A 15,280-nucleotide genomic window follows, 5' to 3' on the forward strand; every position below is an offset into this window, starting at 1 on the left:
TTCCAGGGATTGTTGACAGCCAGCAATCATCATTATTCGTCATTTACATTCTTTAAGAAAAACCAAAATGTTTTTTTTAATAACACATAAAAGAATAAACAAAATTGAGAGTTTCCCAATCTTTTCAAAGTTCAGATGATGTATTTTTATGAATCAAACCGACAGATGGTTGGATCAAAGTTATTCTTTTTCGTTTTGTGTTCTTGATGTCTGTGCCCAAGACGAGAAGGAAACGAGGTACGATTGCATTGCCGGAAGCCCGGTGGTTGCCGGAGGAGAGCATGGCATAGTGCAGCACCTACGCAAAGCGAGACACCAAAAAGATTAATGGTCATGAAATCTAGGGTGGGGAGGAGTGATTAGATCATGGAGATGAAGAAGCACATGGATTCATAAATTTAGAAGGCTTTCGATTGGTGAATCGGCAATTGCTAGATTCAACGAAGGATACTTGTCTGGATTTGGTTGGATGGCATTCGGACACGTTTCGTAATTTGGATGGACGACACCTGTACGAAAAGATCTAACATCACCATTCTGTTCCTTCTATCGACAAACATTAGATACCCTGTCGCATGAATCACACTCGTTTATTCAAGTAATCCATGTACTTCAATGATGGATGCTAATGAATCTTGAGGAATGTTTGATCGTAACTTCCTTTTCCTTTTCTAATGATACTAATTTGTGGAAATACTCAAATCTGATCCGACTGTTGTGCAATTATGATATTAAAATAGAACCTCAACTTGAATAAATATTGATCATACATCGAGTTCTCAACTTGAGCATCGAAGGCGGATTTCGTCGAGTTTTGTCTCGACAGAATCGCATTCTTTGATGCACCGATACACAAATTAGGCTCAAGTTAAGATGACCATCGACGACAAGTTAGGAGTAAGTTTAGATCAATCTTGGAAAGAGTTGAATTCGGTTTGAATTCACTTGATTACATGCATGCCAAGTCAAAAGTAGCCATTAAGGGTTTTGGAAAGGTGGAGATGCACTTGTATGAGATACCAGACAGCCTGCAGTGTGGTAGATATGCAATCCCTCGAACCTCCGAGCCGGTCTGCCATGTTCCTTGCTTCCACTAAGCATGCTCTTGATGTGGATATAAATCATAAGATCTGATATGTGGATTCGTCTGTTTCTGTTCTTGTTCTAGTATTGTGTGCTTAGTGTGGATGACCATAGTTCGGATCACGAAAATAACATCTGAACACTTGCTGATCGTCCTCAAACCCCACAGTGAGCAAAAGTCTCTTGCACTATATACTAACCTTTTTGCTGAAAGAGAATGCTGTGATTGGCATGAATCTATATCACAATGTCAGTCACATACTTTGTGAGAACAGTTCAACAACAGCTGTTGTGCTGCAACAAGAAAGAATCTCCCATGAGGTGCAATTTGTGATGGCTTATGAGCTTCATGTTTCTGTTAGAGCTATTTCATGGAGATAAAAAACCTTTGGCATGTGGGCTTGGCCTTTGTTGATTGACAAACTCCAATGAACTACACTTGCCTCATCACTGGAGTATGCATGGATGCAAGACTATTCAGATACTAGTTCTTGGTGTGTTCATGAGTAACATGCTGCAATGCTCCTTGGACAGGTATAATCAAGAGTAAAATCTGGCATCCTTAGGATGGTCTACGCAAGCACTGTGTAAAATAGGATATGGGAGCTCAACCAAGTTCTTGTTTGACCCATGATGAATGATATGTATCAAACACACGATGATGAATTATGAACTCTGGATTTTTATATTGTGCAAAATCTGTATCCATCCCCTGACCTCCAGAAACCGAATTCTTCATTTTGAGGCTGCTGATTCTTTAAGCATGACACCAGTGAGAACCTCTTGAATCAAAGATGGCAGAGAAATATTCCTGATGATGAGGTATGCTTAACCTCTCTCGACAGACTTAATCAGAAGCCTTGCTCCCTCATCCAAATGTCCTGCAATTAGCTAGTTGCTAACTTTTTGACGCAGCTTCACATCAGGTAACGAGTTCCTGTGGAACATTCTGCAGGCCAGATTATATGACTGATGAAATGCCTTTCTTCATATTGCTTTCCATCAAAATTTGGCATGTATAGGTGTCTAACATTGAAGCTACCCTCAAAACCTTGTCAAAGACCTTACAAGCAATTTTGAGTTTACCAAACATGCAAAGCTTCCCAATTACTTGCTTGAATGCAGATCTGAACTTCTTCCTTCCATCTACCTTTCTCATAGTATCTGTGAATAACCATCCTGCAAGTAACAGGCATAGGAGTTAAACCCCTGCAGAGCCTTTTCTTGGCAAGTTCAGTTGCTTTTTCAAGTTAGACTTTCTTTCCCAATGCTGCATCAACAATAATTGTGTGAGTTACAAACTCACTAAGCTACCTGCAGAATGCATGAATAGCTAAGTCATCTCAACCATAGTGGAAAAGAAGAAATTATACCCTGGTATCTAGATGACCAAATCACAAGCCACCTTCAAGTTTTCCCCGTGCCTGCTTCCATGCATAACAAGACTGTCTGCCACAACACTGGGAGTCCACCACTCTTCTTCACTCCTGTTCAACATTTCCAGTGCCTCTGATGAGGATCCAATTCTGCAGAGTCCATTTAGCAAGGAAGTTGTATGTGACAGTAATGGGCTTGCAGCCATTCTTTTGCATGTGCCTCTGCATTTTTCTTGAGTAATCTATCTTCCCTGTGTGGCAAAATCCATTGACCACCGCACTAAATGTCACAGAATCTGGAAGACAGACCCTTGCTAATATCTTATGCACAACTTTTATAGCCTCCTCCATCTTCGCAGCCAGACAATTTGCATTATGACTAACTTTATCAAATGAAACCTTTTTCCTCTGCAGAACATGAATCAAAGTACTGATCTGGTCAGGAAATGGATTAGCCTCACTTTTTCTTCTCTAGCAACTCTCTGACCTTCCCACTCTTTTCTTGATATGCAATAGCTGATCCTGCATGGTGGGCAACCCTTAAAAGACATCTTCCTGATAATTTTCAAAGTCCTGTTGGCATCAGAAAGCCCCTTTATCAAGCAATTATAGGCGAGCACCTAGAAGCAGCCCCAGCTGCTGCATTTGGTCCAAGAACCTCAAAGCCTTCTGCACATGGATCACAGTGTTGCAAATGCAAAGGTTCGGTCCAGAGCCACTTCTGAGCTTTACTGCTCAGCTGTATGAGACCATCAAATGAGCAAACCCTGTGGCTCATCAAAAAGCTTCTGAATAGGCTCTAGCTGTGCAAACTAATTACTGGAGAAGCTTAGTGGCACCAAGTGCTTGAGATGAACATGGCTGGCAACATTATTCCACAGCATGTCATCTAGTTTTGAAACCAATTGGAGGAAGATTTTTTGAGACTGAAAGTGATATACATGGTACATGGCTTCCAAAATAGCCTCACCTAATCATTGTCTCCAGCAACTTCCGATCAACTGAGTCAAAGACAAGTTCAATTTCTAGTCAGAACTTACAATTAAGATTGATCTAAATTAGGTTTTCACAGAGTATCAAACAATGAAGTTAGATTCTTATGAGAAGCACAACCATCAAACTTTCATCAGCTACTTTTCAATTTTACTGATATCTCCTTCTGAAAGATTTGTAAGTGACCTCCTTGAGGAGTTCATTATACTGAATCTGTCTGTAAAGCATGATTAGAGAGGCTTTCAGCACTTGAACTACATGGACAAGAAATAATAGCTTCCTAAGCAAAGACTTAACATTCCAATCAAATATTTCCTGCATTTAACTTTGGCATAAATGCATAATGTTACTATTACAGGTTATGTAGTTATTCCTCTTTTGCAATAACAGGTGGACATTTCCTAACAAATATATGGAGCATCTTTGAAAATTACTAACATTTCAGTATGAAGGTTTAGTGGTTGATGTTGAAGGCCATTCCTGTTGAAGAGAAATTTCTGATCTAAATCCTCTTCCTTTTAGATGCTAATCATGACAGAACAAAGTCAATCTTCTACGAACTACATTGTACTAATTCTCACCGCATGTCATCATCAGGAGTGGCAGTGAAAGACTCTTAGTTGGCCCATAAGAAACAGCATATGGAGGCCATGATTCAACACCATTAAGCCAGTTGACAAGATTCAACATATAATAGCAATAGTAGGTTCTCCAAATCTTACCCACAGTTTCAACTCCGGAAGGGATTGCTTGGAATGATAAAAGCAACCATTATGTTCAGCGTCGTTTCAGCATCTCAGCTGGTAACAGGTATTATGGGAGCTGCAACCCCGTGTTTGGGCAAACCAACAAGCACCTTTCGGATGAGTTGTTGCCATCCCCTTTGGCGATGAGGGGGGCAGCGGCGTGGATCCCCACATGGTGTACTTTTGCCTGGCATTTGCGCGAACAGCTCGGCCTTCACATACTTGGCTGCCCTGACACATCTTATAGCATCATCCCATGACAGCACAAAAAGGAGGAGCATATCTCAGTCATCAAGACATCGATCCCCCATATGGGCTCCTGCGGCGGTCAGTGGAGGAGGGGCCAGCAGCTTAATGCATACGCCGTGCCGCTTGCTGCCGCCGCACATGGCCGTGGGTCACAGGCGGTCGGTGGCACAGCCACAACGTGGGATGCTGTCCGCCAATCCAAGCCAGGATGAAGAGGACATGTGACGCTTGTCCCTGTGTTTCCCACTGTTTGGCGCTAAGCATTACTTCGAGTGGCATTTTGAGAGGCCTTCAAATTATAATTATATATATATATATATATATTGCTTCTTCTCCAATTCATTTTTCCATATTAGAACACAAAAGATAAAAAAAAAATTAAAATTAAAATACTAATATCAATAGTGGTAACATAATAGTAATAGAGATGATGACATAATGACATTACTAAATACAATTATATTTTTTATTATTTAAATTATCATAATTAGATGTGATGAGATGATTGATAATTTGGCTCATTAAAATTACATGAATTAATATCCTAAACATAATTTTAGAGAGAAATGTGAAATCACTAACTTTGGATATATGAATTTTTTGAAAAGCAATTTTTTTTTCCCATGTATCCAAGTCTAACACAGTGTTCTTGGTGTCAAAAGGCTTGTGATTATAAGGTCCCCTATGTTACCAAAAAGAGTAGCCTATCATTGATGGGAAACCACCTTGTCTCTCAAAGTAAACCATGCTATTAATGGGGCAAATCATCAAGAATCCTAATGTCACCCAAACTTAAGATGTTGTCCAATAAAACAGGAAAAAGTTTGCAAAAGTTAATACATGCAACTCAAGTTATGGTGACTATTATAAATGCTACTCATAGAGAGCTCACTGTTACCTTTTCTAGTCCAAATATTATGTCAATGTAAATAAACACATTAGTAATCATCATTTGTTCCCAAGAACAACTTTGGATTAATTTGAACATGAGTTAGATTTCCAACTCCACTCTCCTCTTACTATAATGCACTCTCTTTGACTGGCTGCTGCATCTACAAAAGTGATGCCAACATTGTCATGGATTAAGAATGTGTTCCTCCCCCTCTTTTATTGCTACCCTCCGATATTTATTGTACTGCACCTCTCTCGCTCTCTCTCTCTCTCTCTCTCTCTCTCTCTAGCTCCTCCAAATCACGGTTTTGCCCCTACGCCTGCCGATGCTATCGTACGCATCTTTTGCATGCATACGTCCGCGTCACCTGCGACGTTCTTCTACTCTCGTTAACCCTACGCTCGGTGGTATTCTCCATGTTGCCACTCCCTCACTGCTGTTACGGAAAGCGTCGCGTAACAGATGCTTTTTGAAACGGGAAATGTCGCGTGCTGGCCGCTGGCATAAATAGCTCGGCCGTCACTTCTCCAAGCAACCGGAGGAGGAGGAGGAGAGTGGGGTGAGTGACGGCATCGGAGGTTCTCCGATGGCGGATTCGTGATTCTTAGCTTCGTTGGTGTTCTTTTGTTGACTAAGAGTCGCTGCTGTTTTCCACTTTTGGTTGGGAGGTTGAAGGGAAACGGAGTTTTGGTGCGTTGCCTGCTCTGCGTCCCTGTGTCGGATTCGAAGTATGTGGGCGAGAAAGAAGGTCGGCGAAGGAAGACCGAACGATTCGGAGCTCTTTTGACTCCCTTGTTTCTTTCTTGTTCTAGAGAGCCACTGGAGCGGCGTAGACTAGAATTGCGGCTTTTCTTCACTGCTTTTGGGATTCGGCGAATCGCTGCTCATCTGTTGACGAGAATCGTTTGGGTTGTCCAGAGAAAGATCCAGAGAAGGGTTCTCTTTTACCGGGTTTTTCTTGTGTTCCCCTGTTCCGGTGTTGAAAAAGATTGGATTTTTCCTCCTCCTTTGCGTTTGCTCGCCATATAAGGATCTGCGAATCGGAAGTGGCGGAGCTTAGGATGGATTTGCCGATGTACTCCGACGGCGAGATCGGCTCGGAAGCGCTGAATTCCAGCCAGAGCTCAATGAGCAGCAGCGGCGGCAGCTGCGATGACCGCCACAGTAGCTTCTCCCGCCTCTCCTTCGACGGCGTGGCGGCAGCGGCGGCTCTCGAGCTCCCGTCTGGCGACCGCCCCCTCGCCGCCTGGCGGCTGCCCGCCAAGCCCCACCGCTGGTCGGATCCCTCTTGGGCGGCCATTCGGTCGCGGAACTCCGCCGGCCTACACGCCAATCTTGGCCCCCGGGACTTCAAGATCGTCCGCCGCATTGGGAGCGGCGACATCGGCACCGTCTACCTCTGTCGCCTCCGCGAGGAAGCCTCGGCGTGCGTTTACGCGATGAAGGTGGTGGACAAGCTGGCGCTGGCGAAAAAGAACAAGCTCGAGAGAGCGGCGACCGAGAAGAGGATCCTGCGGGTCCTCGACCACCCCTTTCTTCCCACGCTCTACGCCGACTTCGACGCGTCCCCGCATTACTCTTGCGTGGTGATGGAGTACTGCAGTGGCGGCGACCTCCACACGCTCCGCCACCGCCAGCCCCGCCTCCGCTTCTCCGTTGCGGCCACCAGGTCTGCACCCCTTGCACGGTCGCCGCCACCATATGTTTGCATTGTTTTGGCGCTGATTTCGATTCGTCTGCAGGTTCTACGCGGCGGAGGTGCTGCTTGCGCTGGAGTACCTCCACATGCTTGGCATCGTCTACCGCGACCTCAAGCCCGAGAACATACTCATCCGCTCCGACGGCCACATCATGCTTTCCGACTTCGACCTCTCCCTCGAGTCCACCGCCTCCCCCACCCTCGAACAATTCGACGCCGCTGACGAGGCAGCCTTCGGTGACGACTTCTCCTGCATCCCCTTCCTGGCACGGAGGCCTGCCCGCACTAGCGGGGCGTGCCGGCGGTTCGTAGCGGAGCCGATCAGCGCCCGGTCGGGCTCCTTCGTGGGGACCCATGAGTACGTCGCTCCGGAGGTGGCCTCCGGCCGGCACCACGGCAGCGCCGTCGACTGGTGGGCCTTCGGCGTCCTCCTCTACGAGCTGCTCTACAGCCGAACACCCTTTGCGGGGTCAAACAATGAGTCAACGCTCCGGAACATCGTGAAGCAGCCGCTGACCTTCCCCCCTTCCTCCTCCTCGTGCTCCTCTTCAGCGGCGAGGGACCTGATCACCTGTCTGCTCCTGAAAGACCCAGCCGCCCGCCTTGGCTCGCGCGGCGGCTCCGCCGAGGTCAAAGCACACCCCTTCTTCAAAGGCCTCAACTTCGCCCTCATGCGCTCCCACCGCCCCCCGGTCATCCCCGGCCTAGTCCGGTCCGCCTCGGCCAAGGAGCGTCGCAAACCGGACCGGTTCGACTACTTCTAATTGGACCACTGTCCTTTTTTGTGGGTCCCTTCGAAAGACCACCAGGGCAGAGCTGACACGCGTGGTTTTGTTCAAGCACAGATTGCACCCTCCTCCCCCTTCCGTTGTCGCACAAGTTTTTTGAAGGGAAGAAGGGGAATTATGGATTAACTCGTGTAGGCCTAGGATGTGTTATAGGTGTATACAGTTGTGCAATATGCGTCTTGCAATATCACATATCTCTGCTTATATATATATTTATACATATATATATATTCGATGCTGTTGGATACAATTATTTTGTTGTAATATGCATTACTTGTGACATCGCAATTTCCCATCACATCATGCGATGGTGGCTTGATCAGTACGTGGGGCCATACGTGCCTAATCTGCCAAGCCAGTGGTGCTTTGGGATCCGAGCCATGTTGAGGAGTCTGACCACGTGGCTTAACACGGAGGAAATACCAAATTTAGTACCTGTTTAAATGGCTTTTGCTCGAGCCGAACCTATCAATGGTTGCCGACTACGTGAATCATCGGTGGCCCGATCGAGACGCCTGAGTCGGACCGGACGCATGTCGGCGTCACGTGCGTCGTATTTCGGCCGACCTGACACGTGGGTCGGCCACGTCTCGTGCATGTGAGGGTGAGGCCCCACACGTGCCGCCTGCCGGACCCCGACCGCGACCTGGGTGGGACGTGCCATCCCATCTTTCTTTCTCCCTCTACTATTATATATCGATAACACAACAGTTGCTAATTAAGATACTAATCTCATCGTTTTTACGTGAGACAAAGATTGGACGTGGAGAAGGGCAGACACGAAGCAGTCCTCTGATGGGTGCATGCACCAGTGATAAGTCACAGGCCTCTCACATCACAAAGGCCTTCAGGTCCCTCTCTCTCTCTCGTCATAAATACCTGGATGAGGAGTCCTTACGTTCGTAGGTACGTGACGGCTACGTAAATAAATATTAAATAGGCCGAAGCACCTAGAGAGAGAGAGTACTGCCACCTTTGATGTGAAGCGATGGCCTGGGAACAGAAAAGGTGGTGGTCCGATGACGCCGGAAAGTTTACCTCTGGGGTGAACGTTTGGTGGCGTGGCATTGCATGCAATGGGTCCCGCTGCCTGTGACTGATGGCTCACGTGCCGGTGTCTCTTTTAAGTTCGAAAAGGGTGTCGCATTAGATCAGGATTTCTTATTGTGTGTTGGTCGGAGTCCTTTTTGCATGGGGTGCGGAACAAAGGGAAGTAAATGTACGCAATTATGGACGACGTAAAGCAAAAGCGTGATGAGGGTGCAGCAGTAGGTTCTGCTGCGGCAGGGCTCTTTATGCAAGGATAATAATTGCAAAGCTGCCAATTGTACTCTGTGAAAGTCTGATAATTGGTAGGCGAATCGTAAATCTTAATTGATGGTCAAATTATTGTGCCAGTTTATCCACCAAAATCCTGTTCGAGTTCCAAGATACCTCATTTGCGTGTTGCCACCACCTTTCGTCGTCTCCAGCAGATCCTTCGAGTACAAACAAGAAGACTGCCGTGTGATCCTCTCGTCAGCAGTTGACGGATTCGAGCAAGCAGCCATTTGTAGGGTTCTAAGCTTGCAAAGGTCGACCTATATGCAGTAGCATAGACTAGCACATCACGCTCTAGCTTGACCTTTAGGACCTCCCTTTGAAAACCAAAGATGCGAGAGATGAAGACGGCGACCACCTGATGATCGACGGTGGAGCCCGCCAGGGGCATCGCCTGCGGTGACGTGATCTCGACCAACGGTGAGCGGGAGTCAGCCGAGGCCGACGTCGGCTTGCTGCGGCAGCGTTCGCAGGCAGACCTCGGTGGCGGCGACGACTGCGGCAAGGCACCGAAAGAAGGGAGGAGCAGTTCTATGACTGGTGCCTTAAGTAATGCATGTTGAGCTGGAAATGTTTTGACCTTCAACGGGTGGATTAAACTTTTGCATTTATTGGATATCTCAAGAATTCTCTCCCAACCCCATTTGCAGAGAAAACGATGTGCGGTAAGAACTGAAAGCATGGACGTAACAGGTCACAGTCAACGTAAAACCACTCTGCTCGTAGGCCCGCAAGAGGATAGTTTTCCTGACGTGTGGAGTTCATCGTCCTTCGTCGCGCGGGCATCGTGGAGCAAGGAAGTCAACCTACGGCTTGGACATATAAACAGAGAAAGAGAGGCGAGGGATGACGGGAGTTTGCAGCAATAAGGAAAGCGGGCAGCCATGGAATTCGTCTCCTTCTTGGCGTCGCTGGGGGTGTACTTCCTCGTCTTCGCCGAGTTGATGCTTGTGTTCTCTTGGTTACAGACGAAACCATGCAACAGGTAGCCAATCTCTTTTCCTGCTTCTTGCACGCCCAGACTTCAACCTGCACACAATGATCAGCTCTTGCTTTCTGCCCTTTTAGGTTAACAAAATCTGGAAGGTGAAAGAAGAATGCAGGAAGAAGCTTGCTCGTGCTGAAGGAGTGCTTGCAGAGTCCGGCAGGGGGCACACCTACAGAACTGGCTTCCTGGGTGTTGTGAGCGCAAAATTGGATCCCATCGATCACTGTAACAAGAAGATAAAGGAACTGCTTCCCAAGTTCGAAGCTGAACAACAGATCACTCTCAGAGAGAAACAAGAAGCTGCAGCCCTGGTCTTCTTCAACAGCAGGGTTGCTGCAGTTTTTGCCTCCCAAACCATTCATGCGCAGAAGACCGGTACATGGACTGTGACTGAAGCTGCTGAGCCACGCCAGTTGCTCCGGGCAAATCTGCCGAAGAACTGCAGCCAGATACAGACAAGATAATCTGTTATACATGGGATTGTCTTCCTCACAGTACGCTTCTTCATGATTCCAGTTGCAATCGTCGGCTTGTTTAACTACAATTGTCCAGCAGCGGTATGGGCAGGTCTGGGGGCTTTCCTATCCAAGAAAGAGGGGCTCCCTTCTGAAAGCCAAGCAGTAAGAGCTGGCATCAAGAAGTATTTATACTTCGTTGTGTTCGATGTCTTCCTTGGATTTAGAGTATGGGGGACGTTTTTAGATGCTCTGCAGGGCTTCATCGATCAACCTTCTGACCAGTTTATGCCATTGCTCGGGTTGACCGTGCCCAGAAATTCCAACTTCTTCATCACATTTATTTCTCTGAAGTATGATGCACTTAACTTTTTTTTACTTGATCAATGATACGTTCTGCAAAAATTCTGATGCATCCATCTGATTGGTTTTCCCAGATTCTTCATTTGCAATGGGCTCGAAATCTCACGCTTGTTCCCCTTGATCATCTTCCACTTCAAGAAGAAGTTCCTCTGCAAGACCAAAGCTGAAGTGCCACCAGGTGACCTCGGCTATGCTTCTAGACTTCCCAGTGACATGCTTGTCATCACACTCGTCCTCTGCTACTCAGTGGCAGCTCCCATGATCATTCCATTTGGTGCTGTATACTTTGGCCTCGGATGGCTCATCACAAGGAATCAGGTGAGTGAACCTTGCTCTTCTTGCTTGTGCCATGATCTCTGATAGAGCAAGAAGGATATAACATCATGGAAGATTTGCAGGTGCTGAGGGTTTAGATCCCCAAGTACGAGAGCAAAGGGAGTCTGTGGTCGCCACACTCATCATCTATCATGATAGGATACATTGTGGCATGGAAGAAGTTCTATTTCGGTCCTCTTCTTACTCCCTTGATCTTAATCTCCTTGACATATGGTTATTTATTCGAGAAGCGTTTCTGCGTCTCCTTCCACTGCACTTCTCTTGAAGCAGCGTGCAGGAATGGAGGCGAAACCCCAGACATGGTGTCCATATACGAGGCTTATATTCCACCATGCTTTAGATCAAGGAAGCTCGAGGAGGTCAAACAGGTTGTACATGCTCAATCACGTTGACTGAGATGCACATCAGTTCAATGAAGTTGTCCTCCGCTTGGCGGCAACACGTTTCTTTTGTGCCTCAAAGAACACCGGTGTGTAGCATGAACGCAGTATGTATCCGCCAAGTACAAATGCGTGCAATCTGCCACTAAAATTTTCGTGTAATTATTTGATCCGGCATTATTGAGGCCGTGTAAGCTAATATATATATATATATATATATATTACATTACATGTGGTGTTCAGATTCGAAAGAGAAGACCGTACACTTATCTGTCTACGTGGACAAGGGTTCAAGACATGCAAAAGTAAGTTACCTCCCTTATCACTCACATGGACAAAAGATCAAAGGGAGATTGTCAGAGGTAGTTAGAGGTTACTTCCTTATATAATATTTCATGAAATATTTTATTTCTTTACGATAAAGTATAAAAATTTATCTTTAATATAATAAAAAAAAAGGAGAATTACCTTTTGATAACACTCGTTTATCGTGGGTTACTAACTTAGATGTCAAATAGATCGAGTTAAGAAATCTCTCTCGACCTTGATCTTTATACATGTGTCCTCTTAGGAGTTAAATTTTTACCTTGGAGGTACCTTGGACCAGTGTTTGTCGTACCGAATCGTATCGCCCGGTACGGGTGGTACGTACCGGTCCGACAGGCCAGCGGTACGCGGATCACCCGGTACCGATCCGCACTATAGTAGTACAGTGCACTGTTGCAGTGCACTGTAACAGTGCTACAGTGCACAAGTACACTGTAGCACTATACTGTAGCAGTGCTACAGTGCTCGGTACACCTGGGTGTACCGCTCGGTACACCGTATCGTACCGGTACCGAGCCTAGGTCGAAATACCGGTACGATACGGTATTGCGAACCTTGCCTTGGACAATCTTGCGTATATAAATTTGGACCACGTTTGGTGCTAGAAGGAGGGTGAGGACGGAGGCTAGACCAATAGTCTCTTCGAGGTTACCAACTGAGTCATTCTCAAATGGTTTAAGAAGCGGGTCATTAGAGTAAAAGATACTTAAGTAGATGAGCTATCAAATATCTTGTAGGCCTTCCGAATAATACCTAAGACATGGTCGAGAGAATCGTTATTCAATTTAGCATTCAGCCCTGAGATTATCTTGCCACCTGAGATAGTCTTTCTAACACTTCGAGCTAAGAATTTTAATAAGAAAATCTTTGAATGACTTCAGGACGGACTTAACTTAATTAGTGAGGCCAGAGCAAAAGCACACCTAAGGGCACTAAGATATACAAAAGCGACAGTCAAATTTTACAACCAAGGTATTCACCCACAAGGTGTTGAACTATGAGACTTGGTGCTTTGGAAAGTTGAAGTCAACAATCCAACTAAATCCCAAAATAAGCTAGTGACAAACTAGGAAGAGCCATATCGAATCATCAGAGTCATCCAAGATGAAACCTATCACCTTAGGACGATACATTGATGGTGTTATCAAAGACACGACATATTATAAATTTAAAGAAATTCTACCCCTAAGTCAGGTCAAGGTGACTATACTCTGAGTGTCGATCTTTCATGTTTTTAGCTTTAATTAGAAAAATAAAAAAGAGTATTTTTAAGGTGTATGCGTTACAAGTTGAAGAAATAAAGTTTCATTGCTTAAAAAGACAATATCAACTCAATTTGGCCTCTACATCTAAAATGAGACATCGATCTATCGGGATTGAGACTAGCTAGGCAAACAAGCCCAACGATGCAACAAGGAAAGGACATAAGAACTGAGTTAGGTAGATAAACCTAATAACTCAATAAAGACCAATACATCATAAGATAACTGACTAAGCATCTGGGCAAGATTGTGAGTAAAGATCATCATTAAAAGATATTTCAGTAGCCATCGAAATATTTTGATCATCGGAACACTCGATGAATTGATCATTCTCAATCTCCATCTCGAGGTACCTCACCTTGAAACAAGCTAAGGTGATATAGTACCAATACTGACAAGAGGCAACCCCCAACCACTCTATAACCTTCCTAAACCCGATAAGGGCATTGTAGTCGATAATCATTTCCTCCCGATATCTCACTATCATACTTCTCTCAGCCTCCATTCAGACCTTAAATATATTCGATTATACTCATGACCCATGGCAACTTGTGTGACAAACTCAAAGTTGTATGCCCTCATCGAACCTAGCTCTTGGGTAAGTCATAGTAGCTTGTCCTCTATGTTCCGGTTGTTGCTTTAGACCACCTTCAACTGTTCGGTGTAATCAGCGAGGCATTGCTCGATCTCTTCTAGCTACCTCGCTAGCTCGACTCCTCAAGCCTTTGCCTGACAAGCATTGGGTATCCCCTCTCCCTCTTTAGCTCCTCCACCTCCTCGTAGATATTGTCAATTATGAGGGACCATTGATAAATAATGAATCTAGTGTCTCATATTCAATCAAGAAGGGTTGTGACGTAATGGTGATGCTACAAGCATATGAGTCGAGAAAGTGTAAAAGTAATTGATATACTAATACCATCTCGAAAAACATAAAAGAAATCCGTCACAATAGGAGGTATAAGACAAAATATGTCCAAGGCATATGAGTCGAGAAAACTCGACCCACATAAGAAGAAACTTGCTAAGGCGGGAGACATAAACCAAAATATGCTCAAAGCGTCTCAGTTAAGAAAACCCAACCCGCATAAGAAGAAACTTGTCATGATGAGAGGCACAATGTAAAATATACCCAAGATGCATGAATTAGGAAAACTCAACCCGGGTAAGAGAAAACCTATAACAACAGGAGGTATAAGGCTAAGTGTGCCTAAGGTGCATGAGTCGGAAAAACCAGACCCACGTAAAAAGAAACCTATCATAGTAGGAGACAATGCAAAATGTAGCCGATGAGCGAGTTAGGAAAACTCGACCCACATAAGAAGAAAACCCACCATAATAAATGATATAAGGCAAAATATAACCAAGACACATGAGTCGAGAAACCCAACTTACATTAGAAGAAACTCATCATAGCATGATGCACAATGTTAAATGTGTCCAGGGCTTATAAGTCGAAAAAAAATCCAATTCCATGAGAAGAAACTCGCCACGATAAAAAAAATATAAAGAAAAATATGTCTAAGGCATGCGAGTCAGAAAAACCCAACTGACATGAAATAAATTCGCTACGGCAATAAATACAAGGGAAAGAGTATCTAAGGTAGGGAGGTCGAGTGTCGACCCCTCCTTTATCCAAGATGGGTAGGCCATTGCCTAATGTAGCTGATTGACTTGGTGGCCCATGCATAAGTCTCTCGCCAATGGGAGGGGCAAGTCAACAATGAGAGGCTTTGCAACCTACCATATTGTCGCCAGTAGTGCTCAAGGTCAAGGTAGACATCTCCAATTGAAACAAGCCCTCTTCACTCGAGGTCAATCTATCAATGATGGGAGGGGCAAGTTGATGGTGAGAGGCTTTGTAGCCTAAGGTAGAAACAAGCTGATGTGGGCATCTCAGGTGGAAACAAGCCTCTTCTGCATGAGGTAGGAAGGTTAGGCACTCGACCCTCCCTTTTTGGTGTCATCGAGCCATGAAGGTCAAAAAAACCAAATAAACCCCTCTTTTGTTGAGGTGTGGAGG

General features: G+C 45.3%; 2 protein-coding genes and 1 pseudogene across 2 annotated transcripts; 2 read left to right on the forward strand and 1 right to left on the reverse strand.

The window, feature by feature from the left end:
* Positions 1-771: 771 nt before the first annotated feature.
* Positions 772-4,710, reverse strand: LOC135605007 (pentatricopeptide repeat-containing protein At5g64320, mitochondrial-like; annotated as a pseudogene).
* An 860-nt stretch (positions 4,711-5,570) lies between these two features.
* On the forward strand, positions 5,571-8,106 carry LOC103975667 (protein kinase PINOID-like). The gene is made up of 2 exons (XM_009390692.3): positions 5,571-7,008; positions 7,082-8,106. Exons 1-2 carry the CDS (start codon positions 6,401-6,403, stop codon positions 7,800-7,802), a joined length of 1,329 nt encoding a protein of 442 aa, XP_009388967.2. The 5' UTR covers positions 5,571-6,400; the 3' UTR covers positions 7,803-8,106.
* A 1,908-nt stretch (positions 8,107-10,014) lies between these two features.
* On the forward strand, positions 10,015-10,936 carry LOC135605008 (CSC1-like protein ERD4). Its single transcript, XM_065094677.1, has 2 exons — positions 10,015-10,131; positions 10,215-10,936. Exons 1-2 carry the CDS (start codon positions 10,123-10,125, stop codon positions 10,596-10,598), a joined length of 393 nt encoding a protein of 130 aa, XP_064950749.1. The 5' UTR covers positions 10,015-10,122; the 3' UTR covers positions 10,599-10,936.
* Positions 10,937-15,280: the final 4,344 nt, after the last annotated feature.

This window comes from Musa acuminata, chromosome BXJ2-2, assembly GCF_036884655.1.
Source record: "Musa acuminata AAA Group cultivar baxijiao chromosome BXJ2-2, Cavendish_Baxijiao_AAA, whole genome shotgun sequence".
In the NCBI taxonomy this organism is placed as follows: domain Eukaryota; kingdom Viridiplantae; phylum Streptophyta; class Magnoliopsida; order Zingiberales; family Musaceae; genus Musa; species Musa acuminata.

Bases quoted from the DNA above. Each gene is read 5' to 3' on its own strand.
- LOC103975667 (XM_009390692.3), top strand. From the start codon at position 6,401: ATGGATTTGCCGATGTACTCCGACGGCGAGATCGGCTCGGAAGCGCTG. The intron at 7,009-7,081 runs GTCTGCACCCCT...ATTCGTCTGCAG, and splicing joins TTCTCCGTTGCGGCCACCAG to GTTCTACGCGGCGGAGGTGC.